Source organism: Saccopteryx leptura, chromosome 6, assembly GCF_036850995.1.
Source record: "Saccopteryx leptura isolate mSacLep1 chromosome 6, mSacLep1_pri_phased_curated, whole genome shotgun sequence".
NCBI lineage: Eukaryota > Metazoa > Chordata > Mammalia > Chiroptera > Emballonuridae > Saccopteryx > Saccopteryx leptura.
The window spans coordinates 106,220,116-106,245,863 of record NC_089508.1 but is presented as its reverse complement, the minus strand read 5'-3'; the positions used below and the strand labels follow the sequence as shown (position 1 = coordinate 106,245,863).

At 38.6% G+C, this 25,748-nt stretch overlaps 2 protein-coding genes across 6 annotated transcripts in view; one reads left to right on the top strand and one right to left on the bottom strand.

The window, feature by feature from the left end:
• Positions 1–22,842, bottom strand: part of SRP54 (signal recognition particle 54) — a 51,182-nt gene extending 28,340 nt beyond the window's left edge. The window contains exons 1-7 of one of the 2 annotated variants that reach the window (XM_066388335.1): positions 22,608–22,842; positions 13,894–14,004; positions 11,011–11,102; positions 9,882–9,966; positions 1,400–1,504; positions 541–607; positions 402–459 (exon numbers count right to left, since the gene is read on the bottom strand). In XM_066388335.1, coding sequence (XP_066244432.1) covers positions 402–459; positions 541–607; positions 1,400–1,504; positions 9,882–9,966; positions 11,011–11,102; positions 13,894–13,971 — 485 coding nt within the window. In that variant the 5' untranslated portion in view covers positions 13,972–14,004; positions 22,608–22,842. The remainder of the gene's footprint in view (positions 1–401; positions 460–540; positions 608–1,399; positions 1,505–9,881; positions 9,967–11,010; positions 11,103–13,893; positions 14,005–22,607) is intronic. The other variant, XM_066388333.1, reaches the window with a different exon arrangement.
• Positions 22,843–22,998: 156 nt separating this feature from the next.
• Positions 22,999–25,748, top strand: part of LOC136407822 (uncharacterized) — a 43,108-nt gene continuing 40,358 nt past the window's right edge. The window contains exons 1-2 of one of the 4 annotated variants that reach the window (XM_066388338.1): positions 22,999–23,126; positions 23,227–23,376. In XM_066388338.1, coding sequence (XP_066244435.1) covers positions 23,280–23,376 — 97 coding nt within the window. In that variant the 5' untranslated portion in view covers positions 22,999–23,126; positions 23,227–23,279. Of the gene's footprint in view, positions 23,377–25,748 lie in introns of all 4 variants that reach the window. The other 3 variants (XM_066388341.1, XM_066388339.1, XM_066388340.1) reach the window with 3 other exon arrangements.

Genomic DNA, 25,748 nt, shown 5'->3' with positions numbered 1-25,748 from the left:
CCTCCCTCCTTTCCTCCCTCCCTTCCTTCTTACCTCTCTCCTTTCTCTTGCTCTTTTTCTTGAAAGTTTTTATATGTGGGTCCAGTATATAGGATAGTGATCTAATTTGGAACAAAGACTAAGCAATTTAAGCTGATGAAGGAATGTCATTAGTTTGAAATTGGGCTCATAAAGTATTCAATTACATATGATTATGTGGAAAATCAGGTCACAAAACAGTGTATATGCAATAATCACTTTATTATTAAATATACCTAGTTTTAATTATATAGAGTATATTTGTGTGAGCACATGTGTATCTAAGAAAGATTTAAAAAGAAAGTTAAATAAAATGTGACCAGATAGCAGAAAATAAGACAAAATGAGACACTTGATTATCAAAATAAAAAACAAAATCCCACCTTCCATAGAATGGAATTCTTGCTTTAGTAGCATTCTGTTTTAGTTGGTCAAAAGCTCCTAGAAGATAAAGAGTTAATGAGTCTTCAAAATTCAAAATTAAAATTATAAAAAAAAAGTTTTCAAATTTCAATACTTTACCTGCTCTAAATGTGTCTGCACATATCAAACAGGTCTTCCAACCTTTCCTCTGATAATAATAGGCTAACTGGGAAAGAAAGATTAAAATATATATAATACCAACAAAAACAAATTATTATATATATACTTTTTCTTCTATTTATCCTTGTTATTTGCTTAAGGAATTAAGTAAAACTACCCATATTCTCCTAAGAGTAATGTTATTAAATTTTTAAATAGAGCAACTTTCCCAAAGAGTTTAAATTTTAACTGCCATACAATCACATTCAAAGGATATAAGACAATCAAGCAACAAATGACTATAGTACAAAATGTTAACTACTATTAGTGTTAAGTAAAAAATAACATAATCCTCTAAGAAATGACCTTTTCCTTTTTCTAAACAAAATAGTTAAGGCTTGTGAAACAAAAGATGTTAACAAAGAGTAGGCACCCAATTCTGGAGGAAAGGGTGGTATATAATACATTAAAAATTAGCATAAGGATATATAAAATGAAGATCTATATTATGCCGGGTGTAACAATGTGAAAAGGGCGTATATGAGCCATAGGAGATAAGGTAAATGTTCCATTTTTTTCCCCCTCTAAAAAGTCACATACTCATCTCCTTAAAGGACAGAAAGTCTTTTCGGTAAAAGAAATAACATAGTTATACAAAAGTCTATTACTCTTATAAAAAGCAATCACAAAAGAGACTATGGGATTACTTTTCTTTATCTTATAAAAAGCTATTACAAATACATAATAAATACATTAAGTAACAAAACTGTAAAGCAACAATACTATAAAGGGTGGCTGTAACATAAGATTTGATTTATATAAACCTATCTTCTCTATTTTAAAATTAGGTATAATTTACCTTTGAACATGTGGTAGTTTTACCACTCCCTTGCAATCCAACAAACATGATCACATTCTGTTTTCCTTTAGTGGGTGTCCATGCTTTAACCCCAGGGTCTACAAGCTATGTTCCAAAAATAAAATAAGCATAAATTCAGGTTAACACATGCTTACATTCAAAACCTCTTTCCACAACTTTTAAATTGTAAAATTAATTTAAGGACATGTGGTATTACAGGTAACCATATGTCTACCATTCCAATACAATTCTATTTCCCTTTGTACACACAGTGAAATTTACACTATGTTAGTCACAAAGTTACACTATGGGCCCGGGTAACTTTCAAGTCACATATTAATATATTTTATTAATTTACCACAAGGTGGCATATACATCTTGTTATATAATTTCTTCTTAGTAACCAATAACATTCTTGGTAGCAGTTATCAACTCTAACCTGAGATATCAAAGTAAATGCTTTTGCAAGTTGTCTGCAGATAGAGGCCATAGGAATCATCTTGTGCAATTGTGGTTAATTTTTCTTCTATCGGTGTATGGTAAACAAGAAAAGCCTACATAATAGCTCTTGGTTTGTATATCAAGAATCTCTTATTTGTTTGCAATTCAACAATCATTTTGTTATTATTTTCATATGATATAGCTTTGTGACTTTTAAGTCACAATGAGCTATAATGGTAGGGTTTGGTGTATTTGTAATAATGCTTGTTTTTTCTTTGCTTCTTAGATTTATATACCTATCAGAGGCCTAAAATATGAATTAAAAAGCATATAAAAATACAAGAGCAGTATGACTAAGAAGCATTAGCGGTAACAGATCCAAAGATTCTTTATTAGAATCTGACTTAAACAAAGATCATCCAATAGTATTTACCTGATGACGCATATATATTATTGACTGCTACAATGAATTTAGTGGTAAATCATCATCAGATGAGAATTCAGAACCACAAAAAAATTTTTTTGCCAGGTACAAGGGGTTCCAAAAATAAAAGGTTCAAAATTCAACATATATCTATGCTTAACGCCAAGCACAAACTGTTTCAGTGAATTACATACTTAAGCTTATATAGACACAAGTGCAACATCGTAAGCCATTGTGACTCCAAAGTCACAAAACATATTCATTATAATAAAATCGTTGAAACTGCTGAATTGTTAATTTGTACTTATAGGTTGATATTTGTTGATTTCACATAATTTTTTTTAAAGTCATGAAAAGAATTTGGCTCATAGAAGTATAAAATAACACATTGCAAAGTCATAAGCAAGCCTATATACTTCCAAATCAATTTGAGTAAGGATTTCAAAACATTTTTAGGACAAAGTAGAATGTGAATAATATGTGAGACCAATTTTAAGCCAAAGGAGCAATTTACATCAGCACTGCAGAAATATAAAAATCTATCCAGAGGCCACATATGAGTTTTTAAATTTCTAGTAGTGACATTTAAAAAAGCAAAATACAATTTATATTAATCTTAATATTTTATTTAACCCAATACACTCAAAATATTAACATTACAACACACAACCTACATTTAAAAAATAAGATTATTTTATATTCCTTTTTCCCATACTAGGTCTTCAACTTGACATGTATTTTATTCATACTTAGAGCATATCTCAGTTTGGACTAGCCATATTATAAGGTCTACCAGAAAGTTCTGTCCGTTCCTATCACAAGTTTCGACATGTAAGCACATGTTTATTTGGCGCATGTGTGCCTTTTTTTTTTTTTGGTATTTTTCTGAAGCTGGAAACGGGGAGAGACAGTCAGACAGACTCCCGCATACACTGGACCGGGATCCACCCTGCACGCCCACCAGGGGGCAACGCTCTGCCGCGACCAGAGCCACTCTAGCGCCTGGGGCAGAGGCCAAGGAGCCATTCCCAGCGCCCGGGCCATCCTTGCTCCAATGGAGCCCTGGCTGCGGAAGGGGAAGAGAGAGACAGAGAGGAAGTGGGGGGGGGGTGGAGAATCAAATGGGCGCCTCTCCTATGTGCCCTGGCCGGGAATTGAACCCGGGTCACCCGCACGCCAGGCCGACCCTCTACCGCTGAGCCAACCGGCCAGGGCCTACCTCTCTATTTTTATCACTTAATGTATACATACTGACGTAGCAAATTAACTAAAACAAAGTTGATTCACGTTAGTCTTATGTGTGAAGCGATAGTGTACCCATGGCTACTGATAAAGTTCATTTAAACCACTGTAATTTTTACAAATTTCAACAAGGAAGAAATGCTACAGAAGCATGTCTGTCGCATCCACCATATTCCCTGGACTTAGCACCCTCCGACTATCACTTGTCTTTGTCCTTACAAAATTTTTTAAAGGGCAAAAAATTCAAAAATGACGAAGATATCAATCAAGCACTGGTTCAATTTTTCACATCAAAAGATAAAACATTTTTCAAAAATGGGATATACAAATTGCCCTCATGCTGGCAAGAAATCATTACTAATAATGGCAATTATATTATTTAATAAAGTTTATTGACGGTAAGAAAAATTTGTATTTTGTTTTATTCCAAAAATGGACAGAACTTTCCGGTAGACCTTATACTAAAGTGCTCAAATAACCACATGTGGCTAATGGCTACAAAATTGGATACCCCCTATCTTGATGTTTAATATGACATATGTTTATGTATGGGTAAAACTACAAATTACATGTGAAAGATTTTCCAGGTCAGTCAAGTGTCAAATTCTCCATTGTCAAAGACCTACTGTTCTAAAAATTTATTAGTGTTAGTAAAAAAATAATCAACAATTTTATAATGTCAGTGGAAAATCAAGGTAGTCCCCAAACAAGCATTAGGCATTTTTAAAGTTCATTTAAAAAGTAACTAATTTGCACGTCAATTGTTTAGAGATTAAAACATGTTATCTCCAGATGATAATAAAGCCATAATAGTAGTGAATGTCCTAGACCATAGGTAGGCAAACTATGTGTCTAAAAAAGTTTAATGGGCCTGACCAGGCAGTGGCGCAGTGGATAGAGCGTCGGATTGGGACATGGAGGACCCAGGTTTGAAACCCTGAGGTTGCCAGATTGAGTGTGGGCTCATCTGGTTTGAGCAAAAAGTTTGGGGACCCCTGGTCTCCACTATCCCTCTCTCTGTTTCTGTCAGGAAAAAAAGAGTGGAGGGTTTAATGGAACATAGCCTTGTCCACCTGGTCCATTCACTTTAACTGCTTTTGTGCTACAACAGCAGGACTGAGTAGCTGCAACAGAAACCACATGGATACTGGTAATCTTTTCGACTTTTTTCCCACTCACTATGTATGATAGGCTTTTGAGGAAAGGGAAAGGGAAAGGGAAAGGGAAAGGGAAAGGGAAGGGGAAGGGGAAGGGGAAGGGGAAGGGGAAGGGGAAGGGGAAGGGGAAGGGAAAGGGAAAGGGAAAGGGAAAGGAAAAGGAGGGAAAGAAAGAGAAAGAAACCATATGGCCCACAAAGCCTAAACTATTGAATCCGAGTCTGTAAGAGAAAGTTTGCCAAGCCCATGCTAAAGGATACCATAAAAGTGACATAATCCATATTACAGTGGTCCCTCACCATATCACAGTTCACTTTTCGCAGTCTTACTGTACCGTGGATTTTAAAATTGTATATATCTAATTTTGTATCGCGAATTTTTTGCTATATTGCAGGATTTTGCAGTATATAGGTACTTTTATATATTTATTTTAAATTATTTTTGCAGTAAAATAATCACTTTCTAGCCTAAAAAACTGAAAACAATAAAAAAATTAATTAAAATATATTAGTATTCACTGGTGAGTACCCATATAGAATTTTGTATGTTGTTAAAATTACGTAGGTTAAGAGTATAGAAAGTGTTTAAGGAAGTGTTTATAAGAGTGTGGGAAAGGTTAATAACAGTGTGGGAGAGGTTTGTAAGAGTGTGGGGAGGGTTTATAAAGCCTTAAAATATATATAATAAAATAAATATAAGGTCGCTACTTTGCAGATTTTCGCCTATCACGGGGAATTCTGGAACCTAACCCCCGTGATAGACAAGGGACCACTGATATTGAATTTCAAGAAAAGCCACGTGGTAGAGAAGGGGGAGGAGAATACAAATTTTTCTATCTCTTTCCCAGGCACAGGCCCAGTATTAAGCAAATTTCTGAAATAGGCAAAATCTGTCTTAAACATAAAACCACTCCCCTCCCTCCTAGATCCTTTCAGAACACTGCTACCCTACATTTACCTCTATTCTCTGTATCTCATGGCCGAACCAGCTCTCTATTAACCTAATATTTGAAATATATGAATTTTACTGAATTATTATTTTATAAATCTCCTTTTCCAGCTGCAATCTACAATAGCAGTAATGAACCTTTTAGTCTCAGGACACCTTTATAATCATTGTAGTTTGTAAAAGCTAAAATGTAGACTCTGGAACTATACAAACTTTCTCTTTTTTTTTTTCTTCTTATTTTTTTTAAATTATTTTTATTTATTCATTTTTTAGAGAAGAGAGAGAGAGAGAGAGAGAGAGAGAGAGAAGGGGGGGAAGAGCAGGAAGCATCAACTCCCATATGTGCCTTGACCAGGCAGGCAAGCCCAGGGTTTTGAACCGGCGACCTCAGCATTCCAGGTCGACGCTTTATCCACTGTGCCACCACAGGTCAGGCCAAACTTTCATTATTATAGTGACTTTTAGCCTTTTTCATTTCATGGCACGCAAACTAATTACTTAAATTCTGTGGCACACCACAAAATATTATTTTTTGCAGATTTAATTTTGATTCATTCACACCAGATGGCTACTGCTGTGTTGGCTGTTGTCATTTTTTTATTTGACAATCTATGGACAAAGAGATCAGTTATTCCTCACTAAAGAGTCAGGAACTGTACGTTTTAAAAATTCTGTGTGGCACACTGGTTGAAAATCACTGGTCTACTACATTAAAATCTGTTATTGCACCTTGTGCTTAGCATGGATCTTATGCTGGTGCATGATTTTGTAACATCATACATTAGTCATTTTGAAAATACTGGGGTTTATATTCACTATACAACACCAAGTAATTTTTATTTATCTATTTATTTATATATTTTTGTGACAGAGACAGAGAGAGGGATAGACAGGGACAGGCCAACAGGAAGGGAGAGAGATGAGAAGCATCAATTCTTTGTTGCAGCTCTTTAGTTGTTTATTGATTGCTTTCTCATATGTGCCTTGACCGGAGGGCTACAGCAGACCAAAGGACCCTTTGCTCAAGCCAGCGATCTTGGGCTCAAGCTGGATGAGCCTGCGCTCAAGCCAGCGACCTCAGGGTTTCAAACCTGGGTCCTCTGCATCCCAGTCCAATGCTCTATCCACTGCACTACCACCTGGTCAGGCTATTTTTTATTTATTAATATTGATACTGATCTGATCAGAAAGGTAAATATTAGAACACTGTCAAACTCATGGTATAGAATCAAATTTTTTTCACTTGAAAGTTTGAATTTTATCACTGGCCACAATATTGTTGGTTATTTGCCTCGATACTTAAAAAAAAGTGAGTAAGAAAGCTCACTTTATTTACTTCAGAGAAAATATCTGCCAGATGCCCAATCTGAATTACCACAGATTATGTTTGTTGTTCATTCACATAAAAATGGTGATCTGAGAAAAGAGTGTCTTACAATCAATCACACATGTGCTTTCCTCAAGACAGCCATCAAATATCAGTATATAGCAAAAGGGCTTCTGTATATTTCCCATTTCAACACATAAAAGCTTATCAAGATGTGTATACTCAAGGGTCAAGATTTAATATAAGTAATAATTTCTATTACTCCATCAAGGACATTTCAAGTGAAACTGGTTTTTTGTTTGTTTGTTTTTTTGTATTTTTCCGAAGCTGGAAACGGGGAGGCAGACAGATTCCTGCATGCGCCCAGCATGCGCCCGACCGGGATCCACTCGGCATGCCCACCAGGGGGTAATGCTCTGCCCATCTTGAGGCATCGCTCTGCCGCAATCAGAGCCATTCCAGTGCCTGAGGCAGAGGCCACAGAGCCATCCTCAGCGCCTGGGCAAACTTTGCTCCAGTGGAGCCTTGGCTGAGGGAGGGGAAGAGAGAGACAGAGAGGAAGAAGAGGGGGAGGGGTGGAGAAGCAGATGGGCGCTTCTCCTGTGTGCCCTGGCCGGGAATCGAACCCGGGACTCCTGCACGCCAGGCCGACGCTCTACCACTGAGCCAACCGGCCAGGGCCTGAAACTGGTTTTTTTTTTTTAAACTGCAAGTGTATAGTAGTAAAGAGAACAATGAGCCTGACCAGGTGGTGGTGCAGTGGACAGAGTGTCGGACTGGGATGTGGAGAACCTGGGTTCGAGACCCCTGAGGTCGCCAGCTTGAGCGTGGGTTCATCTGGTTTGAGCAAAGCTCACCAGCTTGAGCCCAAGGTCGCTGGCTCGAGCAAGGGGTCACTTGGTCTGCTGTAGTCCCTGGGTCAAGGCACATATGAGAATGCAATCAATGAACAACTAAGGTTCCGCAATGAAGAATAGATGCTTCTCATCTCTCTCCCTTCCTGTATGTCTGTCCCTCGCTCTGACTCTCTGTCTCTGCCACAAGAAAAAAAAAAAAAGAATGTAAAGAGAACAATGACTACTAGTACTGATATAATTTGGTACCACTGCTTTGATTCACGCTACGGAGTTTTACGCAGCAGTTTTACCCACAATTGCTTCTGCACCATCAGTGCAAATATCAACACAGTAAGAGACAAAAAAGGCAAATAATGTCTTCGTGTTATTGTGAAAACAGTTTGAGCTTACTTGTACACCACTGCTCTGGAACATAAGCTTCTGAGTACAAGGACCAGTCTTATGCATCTGTTATTAGCAGCATTCAGCACACTCTTAGAATAAAGCAGATACTCCATAAATGCTTCTTAACAAAGCACTTAATGCTCCCGAATTGCCTATAGATGCCAACCCCTAAAAATAACAATTTTTACTCACCTTGTGGTCACCTCAGGTGCTAAATAAAAAGCAATCTGGAAATAATGTGAGCAGTCCTATACAAGAATTTAAAGATCAGATAGATCTGGGGCTGCCCTGCCTAGCTGACTTTTTTGCAACTGCAAACTGAGAAAAGTAGGACTGGATCAATTCTCTGATTTCTTTCATCTCTGAATTTCCTTTTTGATTAACTAGTCTATAAGACAAAAGTGAAATGACATAGCCATCTGAGATAACTTACTATTCAGCTCTGTAGGAGCCAAAGGAGTAAATGAAACTAATTACACAACATAGGGAAAAATACTAGGAGATCACGAGCAGACAGCTGATGCTCTTAAAAAAAGAAAGTTCCTTCTTTTCCCCTACCATTAGACCCATACATATTTTTAAAGCTCTAAAGATCTTCACCATAACATTCATGACAGCAGCAGCAATATCGCTTCTAAGGTGAGACAGGGTAATAGGTTATATTTACTATATACAAAATAAAATTTAATTCAAAATTTTTCATAACCTAAGCAAGAGTTGAGGTATTCGGCCTTGTTTCAAAGGGAACTGTGTACACAAAGAGTGTAGAAAAGAATATTTGATTTTCTGTACAAAAGTAGGACATCGCAATAGGCAAAACTTGAAGTTAACTTTTTGTAACATGGCTTTGGCATATTTTGCAGGAAGAGTATGAACCTTCACATGTGTATTCAGAGTCTTATATTCAAAAAAGTCTATAGCCCTGGCCAGGTAGCTCAGTTGGTCAGAGTCATCTCAATATGTCAAAATTGCCAGTTCAATCCTTGGCCAGGGCACACACAAGAATCAACCAATGGGCACACAAATAAGTGAAACGACAAATTAATGTTTATCTTCTCTCTCTCGCTCCCTTCCACTCTCTCTAAAATCAATCAATAAAAATGAAGAAAAGGGCCCTGGCCAGTTGGCTCAGTGGTAGAGCACTGGCCTGGCGTGCAGGAGTCCCGGGTTTGATTCCCAGCCAGGGCACACAGGAGAAGCGCTCATCTGCTTCTCTACCCCTCCTCCTCTCCTTCCTCTCTGTCTCTCTCTTCCCTTCCCACAGCCGAGGCTCCATTGGAGCAAAGTTGGCCCGGGCGCTGAGGATGGCTCCATAGCCTCTGCCTCAGGCGCTAGAATGGCCCTGGTTGCAACAGAGCAACGCCCCAGATGGGCAGAGCATCGCCCCCTGGTGGGCATGCCAGGTGGATCCCGGTCGGGCGCATGCGGGAGTCTGTCTGACTGCCTTCCCGTTTCCAACTTCAGAAAAATACAAAAAAAAAAAAAAAAAAGAAAAAAAGAAAAAAGAAAATTCTATAATAAACTATAATAAAAGTGGGCCACTTTAGAAAAGTTAATACTCAATTAATATTTTTCATATATATGAGCAGTCTATAAAAACATAAAAAGTATTCTGAAATAGTATTCCTGTTTATAGTGCTAAATGTATTTTTACCCATTGAGTCTATAGAGAATCATAGGCAGAATCTTGATATACTTTTACCTTCACGAGTTCTTTAAATACAGCATGCTGAATCATTTTTCTTTTGTTAAGACCAGATGCCATCTCTTCAAGATCAATAGCAGACCTTCATGATGAGGGTATTTGGGAGCAGGAGGGAGAAAAGCCAGTTAAAACACTCTAAAAAGGAAGCTTCTGTCCCAAAGAATGTTAAGAATACTCAATCATTCATATTAATAGCCTTCTAATCAACATGCATATAATTACTGCAGATTCAAAAGCCGAGACCATAAAGAATTGACCATGAAATATTACATGTAAGACTTTGATTAGTTTTACAAGGCTCTTTTTTTTAATCTAAATATTAATTTGTCTTCACATCACTGCAAAGTATTAATTTTACTTATTTTTCTTGCAGCATATATACTTTAGATATCTTTACACCTAGAAGAAAGTAAGACTATTTTACTCTAGTCCTAAATACTTAAATGCTAGTAGTTCTACATTTATTACCCAGTCTGCTAATGTAAAAAGGAGGGACGACCTGAACATGACAAGGGCTAAGATTCAAGCAGGTAACTGAGTCACCTACATTATTCAATGTGCCCTGCTCTAGTCAGTGTCCCTCCCAATAAACACCATTACTGAGACCACACACATTATTCCTTCATTCCAATTGGACAGAGGAACCAAAAGGCAAACAAAAGAAGATAATTCTTCAGTAATAAAAGAAAATGATTAATGCCATCTTAAGCCTAAGGAGGGTAAAATGGTGCCACTTTTCTATAAAAAAACTGAACTGTTAAAAGGTTTTTATATTAAAATACTGTAGTATATGACTGAATCCATCCAAATATAGTACACTGCTCACAAAAATTAGGGGATACTTTATCACTTCATATTCATTTTTGAAATATCACCTAATTTTTGTGAGCAGTATAAAAAGCAGAAGGAAATCCATAATTAAATGAAAGCCACATGTAGTTTATTCTTTGAACAGTCATTATGAAAACATACTATATACACAATCTTCTAACATATGAGCTCTATTCTTTCCCAGTACTGTACAGCAGGAACGTTTCATGATATAACAGACTTTTCTAGTTGATTCTTCATCCCAGTAAATGAAATTTAGTTTTGCTTATTTTATTACCTAATTAATTGAACTTACTTTACATTTTCTCTTAGTTGCTTCACTAGTTTAATATTAACATCTGCTTCCAGTAGTGCAGTACATACTTCTTTTAGCATAGCATTTAATACCTACCAAAAAAATAAAATTAAGACAGTGTATTATTTCAATCATATATAAAAAGAATGGTTGGTCAGTCACCATATAATGCCATAGTTTAATAAAAACAATGCTTGTATCACATTATTGGGGGGTCAAAAAGTTTTTATTAGCCTTAGAGAGATCATCTTATTAAATGTCTAATCATCTTGTCAAAATAAGACATTCTGTTTAGTTTTACTCAACTAAGTATTAATTACAGTTTTATTCCTAAAGTAATAATAAAGACAATACACAAGTCAAAGAAAGTTACTACACAGTAGTGTTGCCATTGAAGTTTTCTGTCACTGAACACCTCCTGTTGCTGATACACAATACTTTATATGTATAATATCTGCTGAACGGGAATACCATGGAGGAAAATGTAACAAATAAAATGACCCAGTCCAACCTAAGAGTCCTACTATTTCAAACATTCGGAGCAGAGGAACAAAGTGAAAAGAAACTATCCTCACTAATAACTCACTATCATCTCGTATTTGAGTGGCAAGGCACTATGATTAAAAGATCATGAACTGTTAAGGTCTTAAAAAAAGATGAGACTTTTGCTACTCATGTAAATAAGTATTTACACACTAGTGTGCAAGCTCCATGTGGGCAGGAATTTTATTCTGTTTTTTTCACTCCTCTATCCCTGCTGCCAGCAAAAATGTCTACAAAAATGTAGGCCCTCAAATACTTCTTTAATGAACTCTCTTCTTCAACTTCATACGTCCTAAGAGGCTTATCATATTTCTCTATCCCTCATTAAAGGGATTTGATAAAAATGGAGCTGATCTTTCATTAGAAAGATTTCTCCTTGTTAATCCCCTAGCAGCACCAAGAACAGAGAAGCTACCAATTTAAGCAACAGCTGTTAGTCTACTTCCCACACCCTCCCTCTTCTCCTAGTTTCTTTTTTTCACTACGATAATCACAAACAGCACAAGTTACACAACAGGGAAAACTATCAAGAAAGCTGCTGTTTTATTTACTCCACATTCTAAAGACTAACCCATGGTTTAAGTTATGATTTTATATTTAATAATGATTATTAGAAAAAGTTCTGGCCTGACTAGGCAGTGGCGTAGTGGATAGAGCGTCGGACTGGGATGCGGAAGACCCAGGTTCGAGACCTCAAGGTCGCCAGCTTGAGCACGGGCTCATCTGGTTAGAGCAAAGCTCACCAGCTTGGACCCAAAGTCGCTGGCTCGAGCAAGGGGTTACTCGGTCTGCTGTAGCCCCACAGTCAAGGCACATATGAGAAAGCAATCAATGAACAACTAAGGTGTCACAACAAAAAACTAATGATTGATACTTCCCATCTCTCTATGTTCCTGTCTGTCTGTCCCTATCTATCCCTCTCTCTGACTTTCTGTCTCAAAAAAAAAAAAAAAAAGGAAAGAAAAAGAAAAAGTTCTGGATGAGGAATTAGAGAAAAGATTCTAATCCTGGTTCTTCCAACAAATAAACACGTGAAACTGACTTTCTGATGCTATTAAATGAGATTCTGAACCAGCTGAGCTCAAAGATGGCCCAAAAATTATTTAATTCCATTAGCTTACTGTGTTGCTATCAAATTCTATATTGCAATTATTTTAAAGCTCCAAGTTAGAAAACACTTTTAACCTATTATTACATTTGATTTTTAAAGCCATCTTGTAAGGTAAATGCTATTTTCTCATTTTATACATTAAGGAATCTGAAGTTGACTTGCCCAAATTTTTATCACACATCTACTAAATAGGATGTTAAACAAGATCTTCCAAAACCAAATTTAGTACTTTTCCATTGGTACCACAAAATATGTAGAAAATATTCTTCTGAATTATAATCTTTTTTCAATTGACAAACCATTAAAATATAATGTGTGGGAGAAAAAATGGGAGAAAAAAAAATCCTAAAACAAGTGGTAGAGCGTCGGCCTGGCGTGCAGAAGTCCTGGGTTCGATTCTCGGCCAGGGCACACAGGAGAAGCGCCCATCTGCTTCTCCACCCCTCCCCCTCTCCTTCCTCTCTGTCTCTCTCTTCCCCTCCCGCAGCCAAGGCTCCACTGGAGCAAAGATGGCCCGGGCGCTGGGGATGGCTCCTCGGCCTCTGCCCCAGGTGCTAGAGTGGCTCTGGTCGCAACAGAGCGATGCCCCAGAGCGCAGAGCATCGCCCCCTGGTGGGCGTGCCGGGTGGATCCCGGTCGGGCGCACGCGGGAGTCTGTCTGACTGTCTCTCCCTGTTTCCGGCTTCAGAAAAATACAGGAGAAAAAAAAATCTTAAAACAATAAAGCCAAGAAGAAGAGTATTTCATATACCATACAAGGAGTCAGTTACAAAATCTCCAAAAAAAATGGAATGAGGACTTCAGAAAAAATAAAGTAGCCAAGATGAAAATGCCAGCTTTATGAAAAGATGCTAAATAAAAGTTGAGGAGGAAAGGTCAGGTACACACATGCCTAACCAAAAAGAAACAAGAAGGATACTGAAAGTTCAGACCTATGTCAAGAAAAATAGCAAAAATAAATTTCCAGATCTAAGCCATTTTCAAAATATAAAATGTATGTCGTTTTTACGTTTCAGTTAAGGTTTTGTTCTGTTGTAATTCTTTATAGAAAGTTGAAATTAATAATAAGATAGTGAAACTTAATAAAAAACACTAGTATATTCATTTTATAGTTTATCTACATATATTAAATGAACATCAAGATAAATATAAACAGAGATTACTAATAATCCATCTCCCCAATGCTAGTGATGACCTTCAATAATATATATTTCACATATTTTACATACCTCTTCATTGATAATAGTGGCATTGCTCAATGAGCGTAATGCTGATGTTATTTTTCTTCCAAGGTCTGCTAGTACCATCTTGAAGGTTTTAAGATGTGATCACAAGAAAATCTAAGAATGGGAAAAAAAGTTAATTGAAAACAATCAACACCAGTTCCCACAATTATAGACTTCTAAAGAAGAGTATCCAAGTTCAAATAAAAGTACTTTGGTGTTTAGATACTGTCATTTCAACTTCTATAGCCTCAACCTGCAGTTCCAACAGTCAGGTCCAAAGCTAAAGCAGCCACCTGGTTATAACGCCTTATGTTTGAACTCCCAATTGGAATATTCTATATCAATCAGTAAATTCAACATGTCAGATAATATGTTTTGAGGAAATAATGACATGAACTCAAATTAAATCTGTCCTCAGTTTGGACACACTTGTATGAGTAACTGATATAGCATGTACATTTTTAAATGAAAAGAGAAAGAAAAAGAAGGTAAATTTTCCACCCAAAAATATTACCAAATCGAAGGACTTTTTTTAAACTTTATTTATTCATTTTATAGAGAGGAGAGAGAGAGAGAGAGAGAGAGAGAGAGAGAGAGGAGGAGCAGAAAGCATCAACTCCCATATGTGCCTTGACCAGGCAAGCCCAGGGTTTTGAACCAGCGACCTCAGCGTTCCAGGTCGAAGCTTTATCCACTGCGCCACCACAGGTCTGAAGGACTTCTTAAAAACTATTTTGATTCATGATCTAAGCCAAAAAAAAGTTTTATTCAGTAAGTTACTTAAACTTTTCACACACATTATCTCATTTTATTCTTCTAACAACCAAGAAAGGTGATATATTATTAATCTCCCTATTTTAAAGCTATTCTTAATTCCCCAAATTCTAAACCGCAAAGGCTCTTCCCAGCTCTAAAATGTTACGGTTTTATAAAGTATGTGGATGTACCTACTACACGTTAAGTCAGGATGCAAAGACTCATGGATAGTAAACAAGCAAACACAATTTACAGACCTTACGCTCAAGTTGCTCATCTCCTAGCTGGCAAGACAAGGCACATGAATGAACAGCAGAATAGTAAGAGAGAATTCCTCTTGCCTGTCTTCAAACTGGGACATTAGCTTTTTCCTCTCTTCAGACTCAAACTAAAACATCAGCTCTTCCTAAGCCTCAAGCCTGCCAGCCTTTAGACTGGACCTACATCATCAGCTCAGCTCCCGAGTCTCCATCTTCCTGACTCACCCTGTTGATCTTGGGACTGTAAGCCTCCATGATCACATGAGCCAATTCCTCACAATAAAGCTCATTTTATATGTGTGCACAGACAGACCCACATCTTTGTGGGTCTGTTTCTCTGGAGAGCCTTAACTAATACCAGTGAAGTACTAAATCAAAGCTAGCAATAAAAGTTTATGGTGAACTGCCAATGACTGATTATTTCTGTAAACATTCAAGGAAAGGAAAAACAGGCACAACACTCATAATAGGCTTTACTGAAAGGATGAATATGAATTTGATCCTGAAATATGGGTAGAATTCACAGAGGTGGAGAAGAAGACAAAGTGAATTTAAAGAAGGTGAAATAGAACAAGTAGAAATGGAGACATGGAAAAGTTTGGAACATACATACCTTATGTAGTTTTAGATTATTATTTGGGGGACAGTAAATAAAACATTCTGATCAGGACAGAGAGCTCTACAGTTCAAAGGAAATACAGGTTGCAAAAAGCTCTAAAATCCTGGTTAAGAAATATTGTCGGCCCTGGCCGGCTGGCTCAATGGATACAGCATTGGCCGAGCATATGGATGTTCTGGGTTTGATTACCAGCCAGGGCACACAAGAGAAGTGACCACCTGCTTCCCTCCTCTTCCCTCTCCTCCTTCAGTCTCTCTTTCCCTACAGCAGTCGGTGGCTCGATTGAGTTGAGTGTTGGCTTTGGGACTAAGGATAGCTCGTTTGGTCCGAGCAACATCCTCTGGTGCTGAAGATAGTTCAGTTGATTTGAGCATTGTCCCTAGATGGGGGTTGCCAGGTAGATCCCGGTGGGGCACATTCAAGAGTCTATCTATCTCCCCTGCCCTCACTTAAAAATAAAAATAAAAAAATAAAGAAAATAAAGAAATATCAATTTTCAATATAGCAATATTGTCAGAAAAGTTCCTTGTTCAAAGCAATTGTTTTGATAACTCTTCCAAGCTAATCTAGTCAACAAAAATTATCTCAACAAGATCCTATCTATACAGTATACAGATTAAAAATAAGAGAAACAGGAGAAAAAAAAAGAGCTGCGGAGCTGACTGACTGAACACAGAGAAAGTGGAGTGATATAGGGAGTCACTTTTGAAAGTCACGTAAGACAGGGAAAGCACACTCAAGGACCAATCACTGGCAAAGACATTTCAGGCTGAGCTCTAAATTAAACAATACCCTTCCACTCAGGTAAAATTCCATAATTCAGAACTGAAAAATTACTACCAACAAGTGATGGAATTGAATAAGAAATGTTCTTACCATAAATTTTTTACAATTACATGGTTACCTAACTTGAAAGAGCAACTGCATCATAGAAAAGATGTATAACTTTATTTCTTATTCCATAGTCATTATACTACATTATTATGGCACAAGTAAACATATGTTAAGAAATAAAATTCTGATGTTTCAGTTCATCTCCTTTACCACTGCAATATCAGGAGTGACATAATCCTAATTATGACACCACAATTAACTTTTTTAAAGATCAGGTCATAATAGATCATCCTCCATTTTAAAAAGCTATACTAGTTAACTCTTAAAAATAAACCTATCTTCCCATCTTGACTAGCTCTTTTAAATTAAAAAAATCTCCCATGAAGTTTCCCAACACATTTTTTTTTATCTAAGTGCTTACTGGCAGCATATATTTAAATATATTTGCCTGATTATAAAAACTTGCACTTCAGTAGAGGAATAATAATATTTAATATCTTCTATTTATACAGTGTTTATACTCTGCAATTTCCAAGGATGTGTTTCTGAAAACTCTGGTGTTAGAATTCTGCTCAAAACCTCAAAAACATGCCAGACCAGGTGGTGGCACAGTGGATAGAGTGTTGGACTGGGACGCAGAGAACCCAGATTCAAAACCCTGAGATCTCCAGCTTGAGCACGGGTTCATCAGCTTGAGCGTGGGATCATAGATACAACCCCATGGTCGCTGGCTTGAGCCCAAAGGTCGCTGGCTTGAAACCCAAGGTCACTGGCTTACAGCCCAAGGTTGTTGGCTTGAGCAAGGGATCACTTGCTCTGCTAGAGTATCTCCCCCAATCAAGGCACATATGAGAAAGCAATCAATGAACAACTAAGGAGATGCAACAAAGAACTGATGCTTCTCATCTCTCTTCCTTCCTGCCTGTCTGTCCCTCTTTCTGTCTCTGTCACAAAACAAAACAAACAAAAAAACCTCAACATCCCATTTCATGCAGAGGGAGTCCTTAGAATGAATGGACTATGAGGCACTCCAAAACACACACACACACACACACACACACACACACACACACACACACACACACACACACACACACACATAGACACAGATTGTAATCACACTGACCTTGCTGTTAATGATGCACATTTCCATCATTTCCATCTCAGGCTTAATTAATAGTGGGAAATAAAGCTCCCTCCCTCAAATTCAGATGCTCTCCACTTCTTAATAAGACCTTCCCTAATCACTTGTTTAAAATTGCAAATCCCTGACACTTTATTTTTTCTCACTGTTCTATTATCAATTTATCAATCATAAGTAAACACATGATTTACCTATATTGTATGTGGTCTATATGTCCCAACTGAAATGTAAGCTGCATGCAGCCAGGTATTATTGCCTCTTCTGCTCTCTTCTGTGAGCTCACTGCTTTATCTATTATCAATCTTATATATATACTGCTCACAAAAATTAGGGGATATTTCAAAATAAAGATGAAGCTATAAAAAGCCCTTAGTAAAAATGAACTTTATAATCAACGATGTACTTAAAACTTTAGGGGAAAAGCAAGACTAGGGAACAGGCATAACAGGCCTTACAAATATTTCTCAAAGACCACTAAAATAAACAAATGAAGGCAACATGACAATTCAAAAGAAACTCAATGACCTAGGTAACTGATACTGTCCAATTAACACTCATTTGCCATTATTTGAAAATCATACTATGTTGTATCTCTGAAACTAATATAATATTGTATGTCAACTGTAATTAAAAAAAATAAATTACTAAGTAACTGATAATATAATTAATATTTATTTTCCATTACTTATTATAACTTTTCAGAATTTCCCTAAAAAACATTTTTTTTCAACCAGAGTCTTAAAAATTAACTTCACCTTGTTCTAATATGCACACTAAAATACAAAACATCTTTTATAATGTTAATAGCTAACCCTATATCTCAAATTGGGTAATTTATAATTCAAGCATACTCACTCAAAATTCTCTAGGCTAACTAAAAATTAGGTTTCTGGAAGTAAAACAGTGTATACTAGAATTTCACAAAAGAGAAATCTGTATTCAGATGGGGCAGTTGGAAAGATAAGGAATTGTTGTACAGAAACAACAAACAGAAATAAGGGGTCAAAACTCAAAAACACACTAGGAATTACTGCTTTGTCCCGCTATATCAAAGTTGCTTTTGATCTTGGGTCAGGGCACATACAGACTCAACCAATGAATGCATAAATAAGTTGAACAACAAGTTGATATTCCTCTCTCTCTTCCTCTTCTTTCCTCTCTCTCTAAAATCAATAATAATAAAAATTAAGTGATTACCAGTGCTTTTGAGTTATTACTTCTACTGCTAATTGAATTTTTGGTACACCTTTTCTGCTATTAAACTATGAAGTGTTGCAGTGATTTTTTTTTACTATTAAAATGAGTTTTAAAATTTGAAAACAATTTTTTTATTCCCATTGATTTGAAAGAGAAGGGAGAAAGGGAGAAAGGGGGAGAGGGGGAGAGGGAGGGTAAAAGGGAAGAAGGAAGGAAGAAAGGAAAAGAGGGAGGGGGAGGGAAGGAGGGAGGAAGGGAGGAGGGAACATTAACTCACTGTTCCACTTAGTTGTGCACCCATGACTGCTTCTCATACATGCCCTAACCAGTGCCCTTAGAATAGAGCCAGACACCCTAGAATTGAGTCAGCAACCTCAGCATGCTCCAAGACGAAGCTCTATCCACTGCACCAATGGACAGTGCTGAAAACAATTACTTTAATGAAGAAGTAATTTATGAGACTTGTTGACATAACTAAATATAACTGTTGGTGCAAAATTAAGACAGCAAGTCATTGGTGATGCTATGTGTAATTTATCTTTTGGCATTAACAGAGGAGTCTTATCTGTATTAAGTTGATGTAATTCACTGATTTGGAGTTAGAACTTTTCTCATGCTCGAACAATTCCTGGAGCACATAGGAGGTGTTTAATGAATGTATAACTAAATGAATACAAGTGGCAACTCCACCTGAACCTCTAATACAATATCACTCTAGTTTTCACAAGGAGCAATTTAAAAAATAGGTAACTTTCCCCTTGACATAAAAATAACCTAGTCAGTGCAAAAAATTTGGAAATTAAGAAAAGATATAGCTAAGAAAATAAAATTTTCTAGCATTTACCATCCAGAGATGACAAATAATGTTTTCTAACAGCTGTTTTTTTAGTGAGAGAGAGGGAGGGAGAAAGATTGAGAGAGACAGGAAAGGAGAGAGATGAGAAGTGCCAACTCATAGTTGTAGCACTTTAGTTTTTTATTGACTCCTTCTCACACATGTATGGACTAGGGTTGGGGATTGGGAGTTGAGGAGTGGGAGGAGATAGTGCTCAAGCTGAGCCAGTGATCCCTTGCTTAAGCTAGCGACCTTGGGCTCAGTCCAGTGACCTTGGGCTTCAAGCCAGCGACCCTGGGATCATGTCAATGATCCTACACTCAATCCTGTGGATGAGTCCGCATTCAAGCCAGTGACCTTCAGGTTTCAAACCTGGGACCTCAGCATGCCAGATCGATACTCTATCCACTGCACCACCACCAGTCATGCAAGGATCTGTTTGTATAATCTCAGATCAAGCAAGGTTCTGGCAGGAATATTTATTATTGCTTATGTAAAGTGGCTTTTTGAACATTCCAGGTTCTACTGAATAATCAGGTACATATAACGTGGTGCTAAATGTTAAAGATTCCAGGGGTGGTTACTGGGTAATGAGACTGGCACTTTAGTAGTATTATTCAGAAAATTTCCAGTTTAGTCATACTTCAGATAGTATTGAGTCAGTGGTCTCTTTCATGAAGAGAAGTTAACAGTTAATAAATATAGTAGGCACTTACAGATAGTTTTATACATGTTTTCATTTAATCCTCACAACAGCCCATCAGGGTAACTATAATGATAATGGTATTATCTCCATTTGCAGATGAGGAAAGTGAGGCTCACAGAGATTAAGTAATTTACCCAAATTAACACAGCCAGCATGTAGCAGAGCTGGGCTTTGAATCCAAATCTGTCAGGCTCCAAAATTCATGCTCTTACCAGTACTTCACACTGTAGCAGCAGGTAAGTATGGTACTTGGCTCTGTGCTTGCCTTATTTAGGGAACCCCAAACTTGAGCCTGTTTCCATCACCTCACTATGCAACTCCTGTCAGAATCCTGTTAGAAGAGCATGTGACTTGGACCAAGATCAATCCTTGTACATCCTGATTGTAGTAACATACTCTGGACATTGCAGTTACATTTTGTATATAAGACATAATAATGGAAAAAAGAAGGTGAGGGTAAGGAATTTGGTTTTAGGCCTCAAGTATGTGGAACTAAAGAACCAAGTCACTCAGAGACAGAAGTTAGAGTAAAAGATCTGAAAATGGTTGGCATACAAGGATAATGCCATGGAAGCCATAGAAATCTCCAGAAGAATTTGAGGAAGATCATTTGGATTATAGCAATGGCAAAGGGCCAACTAAAAGGAAAGAGACAACTAAGACTAAGATCAAAGAGATAGAAGCTTTTTACTAATTCCATTTCCTTCTCCAAAGGCATAAATAAGGAAAGCAATCTGCCTGACCGGGGGTGGCGCAGTGGCTACAGCGTCAGACTGGGATGCAGAGGGCCCAGGTTTGAAACCCCAGAGTCGCCAGCTTGAGCGCGGGCTCATCCAGCTTGAGCACAGGGTCGCTGGCTTGAGCATGGAATCACAAACATGACCACATGGTCAGCTTGAGCCCAAAGGTCGCTGACTTGTGCCCAAGGTCACTGGCTTCAGCAAAGGGTCACTCACTTTGCTGTAGCCCCTGGTCAAGGAACATATGAGAAAGCGGTCAATGAACAACTAAGGTGCCACAACGAAGAACTGATGTTTCTCATCTCTCCCCCTTCCTGTCTATCCCTATCTGTCCCTCTCTCTGTCTGTCTGTCTCTCTCTCTCTCTCTCTCTCTCTCTCTCACACACACACACACACACACACACACACAAAACCAATTTAAAATACAAAAAAAAAAAAAAAAGCTACTGCTTATGATTATCTTACTATATTCCAGTGGCAGGAATATTGTAATGTCCAGATAGCTGGAGTTAAAGCAGTAATCAGTTGGACACAGTACTTGAAGATGCTTTGCATATACTATATTAAGTTAGAAAATACTAATTTTTCCAAAAAATCAAGGTAAAGAGGTTTCAGGGAAATATTTCCCCTCCACTTTGGGACCACCACTGCTATACTGTAGGCAATGCACCAAATGTGTTACCTAATCTTTCAATCCTTGTGTCTTTCTTTTTAAATTTTTAATTAATAAACATTACTTTTAGAGCAGTTTTAGGTTCACAGCAAAATTGAGCAAAATGTACAGTTTCCATATACCCCTGTCCCCATACATGTACAATCTCCTCCACTATCAATATCCTCTGATCTTTCATCCTCTTAATAAATGTATTAAGTTGATGAGGAAACTGAGGCTAGACTGGAATTGCAACTTTGCTCAGTCAGGGTCATAAATCACCTGTATCTCTTATCTGTATTCCCACAGCTCTCATGGCTCTTTACACCTTATTAGTTTCTTATTACTCATCTAGGTAGAGTGTTATGTTTGTGCTTCTCTTTCACTGTACTGTTAGCTCTTCAATGACAAGGTTTGCGTCATTCACTTCTGTATCACTAGAACTAAGAATGGGTAAATATTTTGTTGAATTAAGCATATGAAAAAACTTGGTAAGAATAGCATCAAGAAAGCCAATAGGGTAAAGAGTTTCAAGAAATGAATGGGTAGTAGTGTCAAATGCTACAGAGAGCCCTCAGTACATCTTAAGTTATCATTGACACTGAACTGATATCCCTTATTCATTTCCTGAACGCTTACTATATGCAGGACAATATGTTAGCACAAGCTGTGACCCGTTTGACTTCATATAGTATTTACCCGAGCCAAATTACATGAATAGCCAGTTCCTGATCTGCACATGTAATTTGGCTCGGGTAAATACGAAGTCAACTTAAAAGAGTCACAGCACATCTTTTCGTAAAACTTCCGATGAGGGGTCATGAGATGAAAAAGGGCCAGAGCACTTTTGTGTCGGTAACAACAACAAGTGGCCAGGAAAGTCGACTCTCTCCGGAGTCTCCACCACCTATTCAAGGTTGGGGCTGCTGCTAGTTGCCAGTCCGTAGTCTGGGGCTCGAAAAAGCAGACTTACCGCAAAAGGCACCGGTACGGCCGTGGCCCAACAGGGCCAGGGAGTCCTCCGCGAGGTCCCACGCCGTGGGAAGAATCAGAAGAAAGCGGGACCAGACAGTGCGACGCCACAAACCGACTTTCCAAACTATATAAACGAGGGTCCCAGAACCCAGCACCGCGTCGCCAACTCCCACCAGCTGGAAGATCGACGACTGCCACTGAGCCTTCCGCCCAATGAGGAAACGTCACCAGTCCGCGTAGACCAGCCTTTCATGAAGAGGATGCACTTCCGCTTCCGGGGCATCCGCAGTGTTGTTTCAGTTCAAGAATATATTGAGGTGGTTCTTTGCTTAGGCTGACTTTTGACGTTCGTTTTCTATCCCTCAACAGCCACGGCAACAACAATGATAAGATAAGAGGCGACCTCAGAAAAGAAATCCTGCCTCGGAAGAGACGCCTTAAGAACAAATGAAGCTAAGCACCACCAGCTGAGAGGACTGAAGAGCGATAAGTGTGTGGTTAAGTGTCCGGATTCCCGGTGAGCTCCTGAGTGATAACTCCAAGAAGGGGCGGGGCGTAGTTCCTTCACAGCCTGGGAAGGCGGGTTCCACCCACGTCTGATCAGGTGTCTCGACCAGCCTCTGCGTGCGCCTGCGCACCGCGGCCGTCCTCCAGAGCTGTTTGGTGAAGCATGGAATTCGGCTCCGCGCGGCGAGCTATACTGGAACTACTTCGCACCACGGCTCCAGCAGACCTCCCACCGCTGCTCGAGTGGATGCGAACCACCAGTAAGCGACCCAGAGCCAGAGGCAGGCGGTTGGGGTCAAGGATATGCTATGGGCACTGACTGTGGAGGCTTTGAGTGAGGCCAGAAACCTCCCATGGGGTCTTTACTCTGCCACGGGGGACGTTGAGGGAGGCACATCTCAAACCTTGCCAGATTCAGAGGCCAATTTAGGACAAGGTGCGCGACGATTAAGTAAATGCAGTCTCTGGGTTGTGATGGCGCTGCAGACTTCAGACAAGCCGCTAGAGATTCCTTGTGCCTAATCCATTTCCTGAAGGCAAGGCTAGCCCTGTGTCCCTCCCCTCATTACTCCCTCAAACTTGTGATAACCAGTAGGGTACTATCTGAAAAAGCACTTTGCAAGGGAAATTTTGGGCTGTAGAGCTGGAAACTTTCACCCTGCAGGCAAAATCACCTGTAGTTTGTAAGTTTATTTTCTCAGTTGCAATATGGACCATTAATTTAATTAAAAAAAAATTTATGGGGTGAGGGAGAGAGAAAAAAGGGGAAAAGACTTTGATTTTTTAAACTTAACAAAATTAGTAACAGTAATGTTAAAAAGCACAAGTTAGAATCGAGGAGATGTGATAATTAGGTATAGTTATTGAACAGTGAGGTAGATCTATTAGGCAAAGTAAAGCCTATTGAAGACACAAGAAAATATATAGAATACTGCTTGTTTGAGAACTATGCCAAAGCATACTATGACTATACCTCTAAACGTTGATTCCCATGTTTATTTTCATCCAGACTAATGACGTGAAATATACCTGTTTGCTAATGACTCCCAATTTTAGACTTCCAACCCTGACTTCTTCCTGGAATTTTCTGTGTGATGTTCGAGTAAATATTATTATTGTTATTATTATTATTATTATTACACATTTGAGACTTGTTTGGAGTGAAAGGATCATATTAGGTAAGATGCCAAATTAAAATTAACTTGAATATCTGATAATAAGGTTAAAACTGGGAAAGAGAGAAAACTAGAGGCTTAGCTTCATATTTATTCACATATACAAGATTCAAGATAGGCCCTGGCTGGTTGGCTCAGCGGTAGAGCATCGGCCTGGCGTGTAGGAGTCCTGGGTTCGAGTCCTGGCCAGGGCACACAGGAGAGGCGCCCATTTGCTTCTCCACCCCTCCCCCTCTCCTTCCTCTCTGTCTCTTTCTTCCCCTCCTGCAGCCAAGGCTCCATTGGAGCAAAGATGGCCCGGGTGCTGGGGATGGCTCTGTGGCCTCTGCCTCAGTCGCTAGAATGGCTCTGGACGCAACAGAGCGACACCCCAGAGAGGCAGGGCATCACCCCCTGGTGGGCATGCCGGTTGAATCCCGGTTGGGCGCATGCGGGAGTCTGTCTGACTGCCTCCATGTTTCCAGCTTCGGAAAAATGAAGAAAAGAAAAAAAAAAAGTTTCAAGATAGGAATTTCCAAGATATCCTGAATCTCCTGTCACTTCATTTACACCCTGTATTGCCAGTTTTATTCAAAATAGCCACATTGTTTATAAAACAGTGCCAATTTCCATTTGGTTTCTTTCTACATTCCCAAACACAAGATCTTTAATTCCAAAAGCCCTGAGTGCCTACAAAAACAAAAACAAAAAAAAACCCTACTGCCTGGTTCTGGCAATTGCAATATTCTAAAAAAAAAAAAAGAAATCCTTGCTCTCATGATTTCAGTTCTTTGGAATCTTTTGTAATCTAAATCTCCAGTTTTGAAGGCATCAAATGAGACTCCATTTTTCAAAATCAGGAAAATTTCAAAACATGTTTTGGAAGATCATATTGTAAACAAGATCCAGTTTCACTGGCTAACAAATATATTTTTACCTTTTTATTTTTGGTATTTTTCCGAAGTTAGAAGCCAGGAGGCAGTCAGACAGACTCCTTGCATGCACCCAACTGTGATCCACCCGGCACGCCCACCAGGGGCGATGCTCTGCCCATCTGGGGTGTCGCTCAGTTGCGGCTGGAGCCATTCTAGCATCTGAGGTGGAGGCTATGGGACCCCATCCTCAGTGCCTGGGCCAACTTTGCTCCAGTGGAGCCGTGGCTGCAGGAGGGGAAGAGAGAGAGAGAGAAGAAGAAGAGGGGAAAGGATGGAGAAGCAGATGGGCACTTCTCCTGTGTGCCCTGATCAGGAATTGAACCTGGGACTTCCACAAGCTGGGCCAACGCTCTACCGCTGAGCCAACCGGCCAGGGCCTATTTACTTTTTAAAAAATCACTTTGACTGCCTTTCTCCAGCAGACCGTGTAGTCAGAGAAGTTCAAGCAGCTTGTTAAAAAATTTAGAAAATTATCTGAGTTTCTGAAGAATATTTATTAACATGAATATTTTAAAGTAATTTTTTAAAAAAATTTTCAAGTAC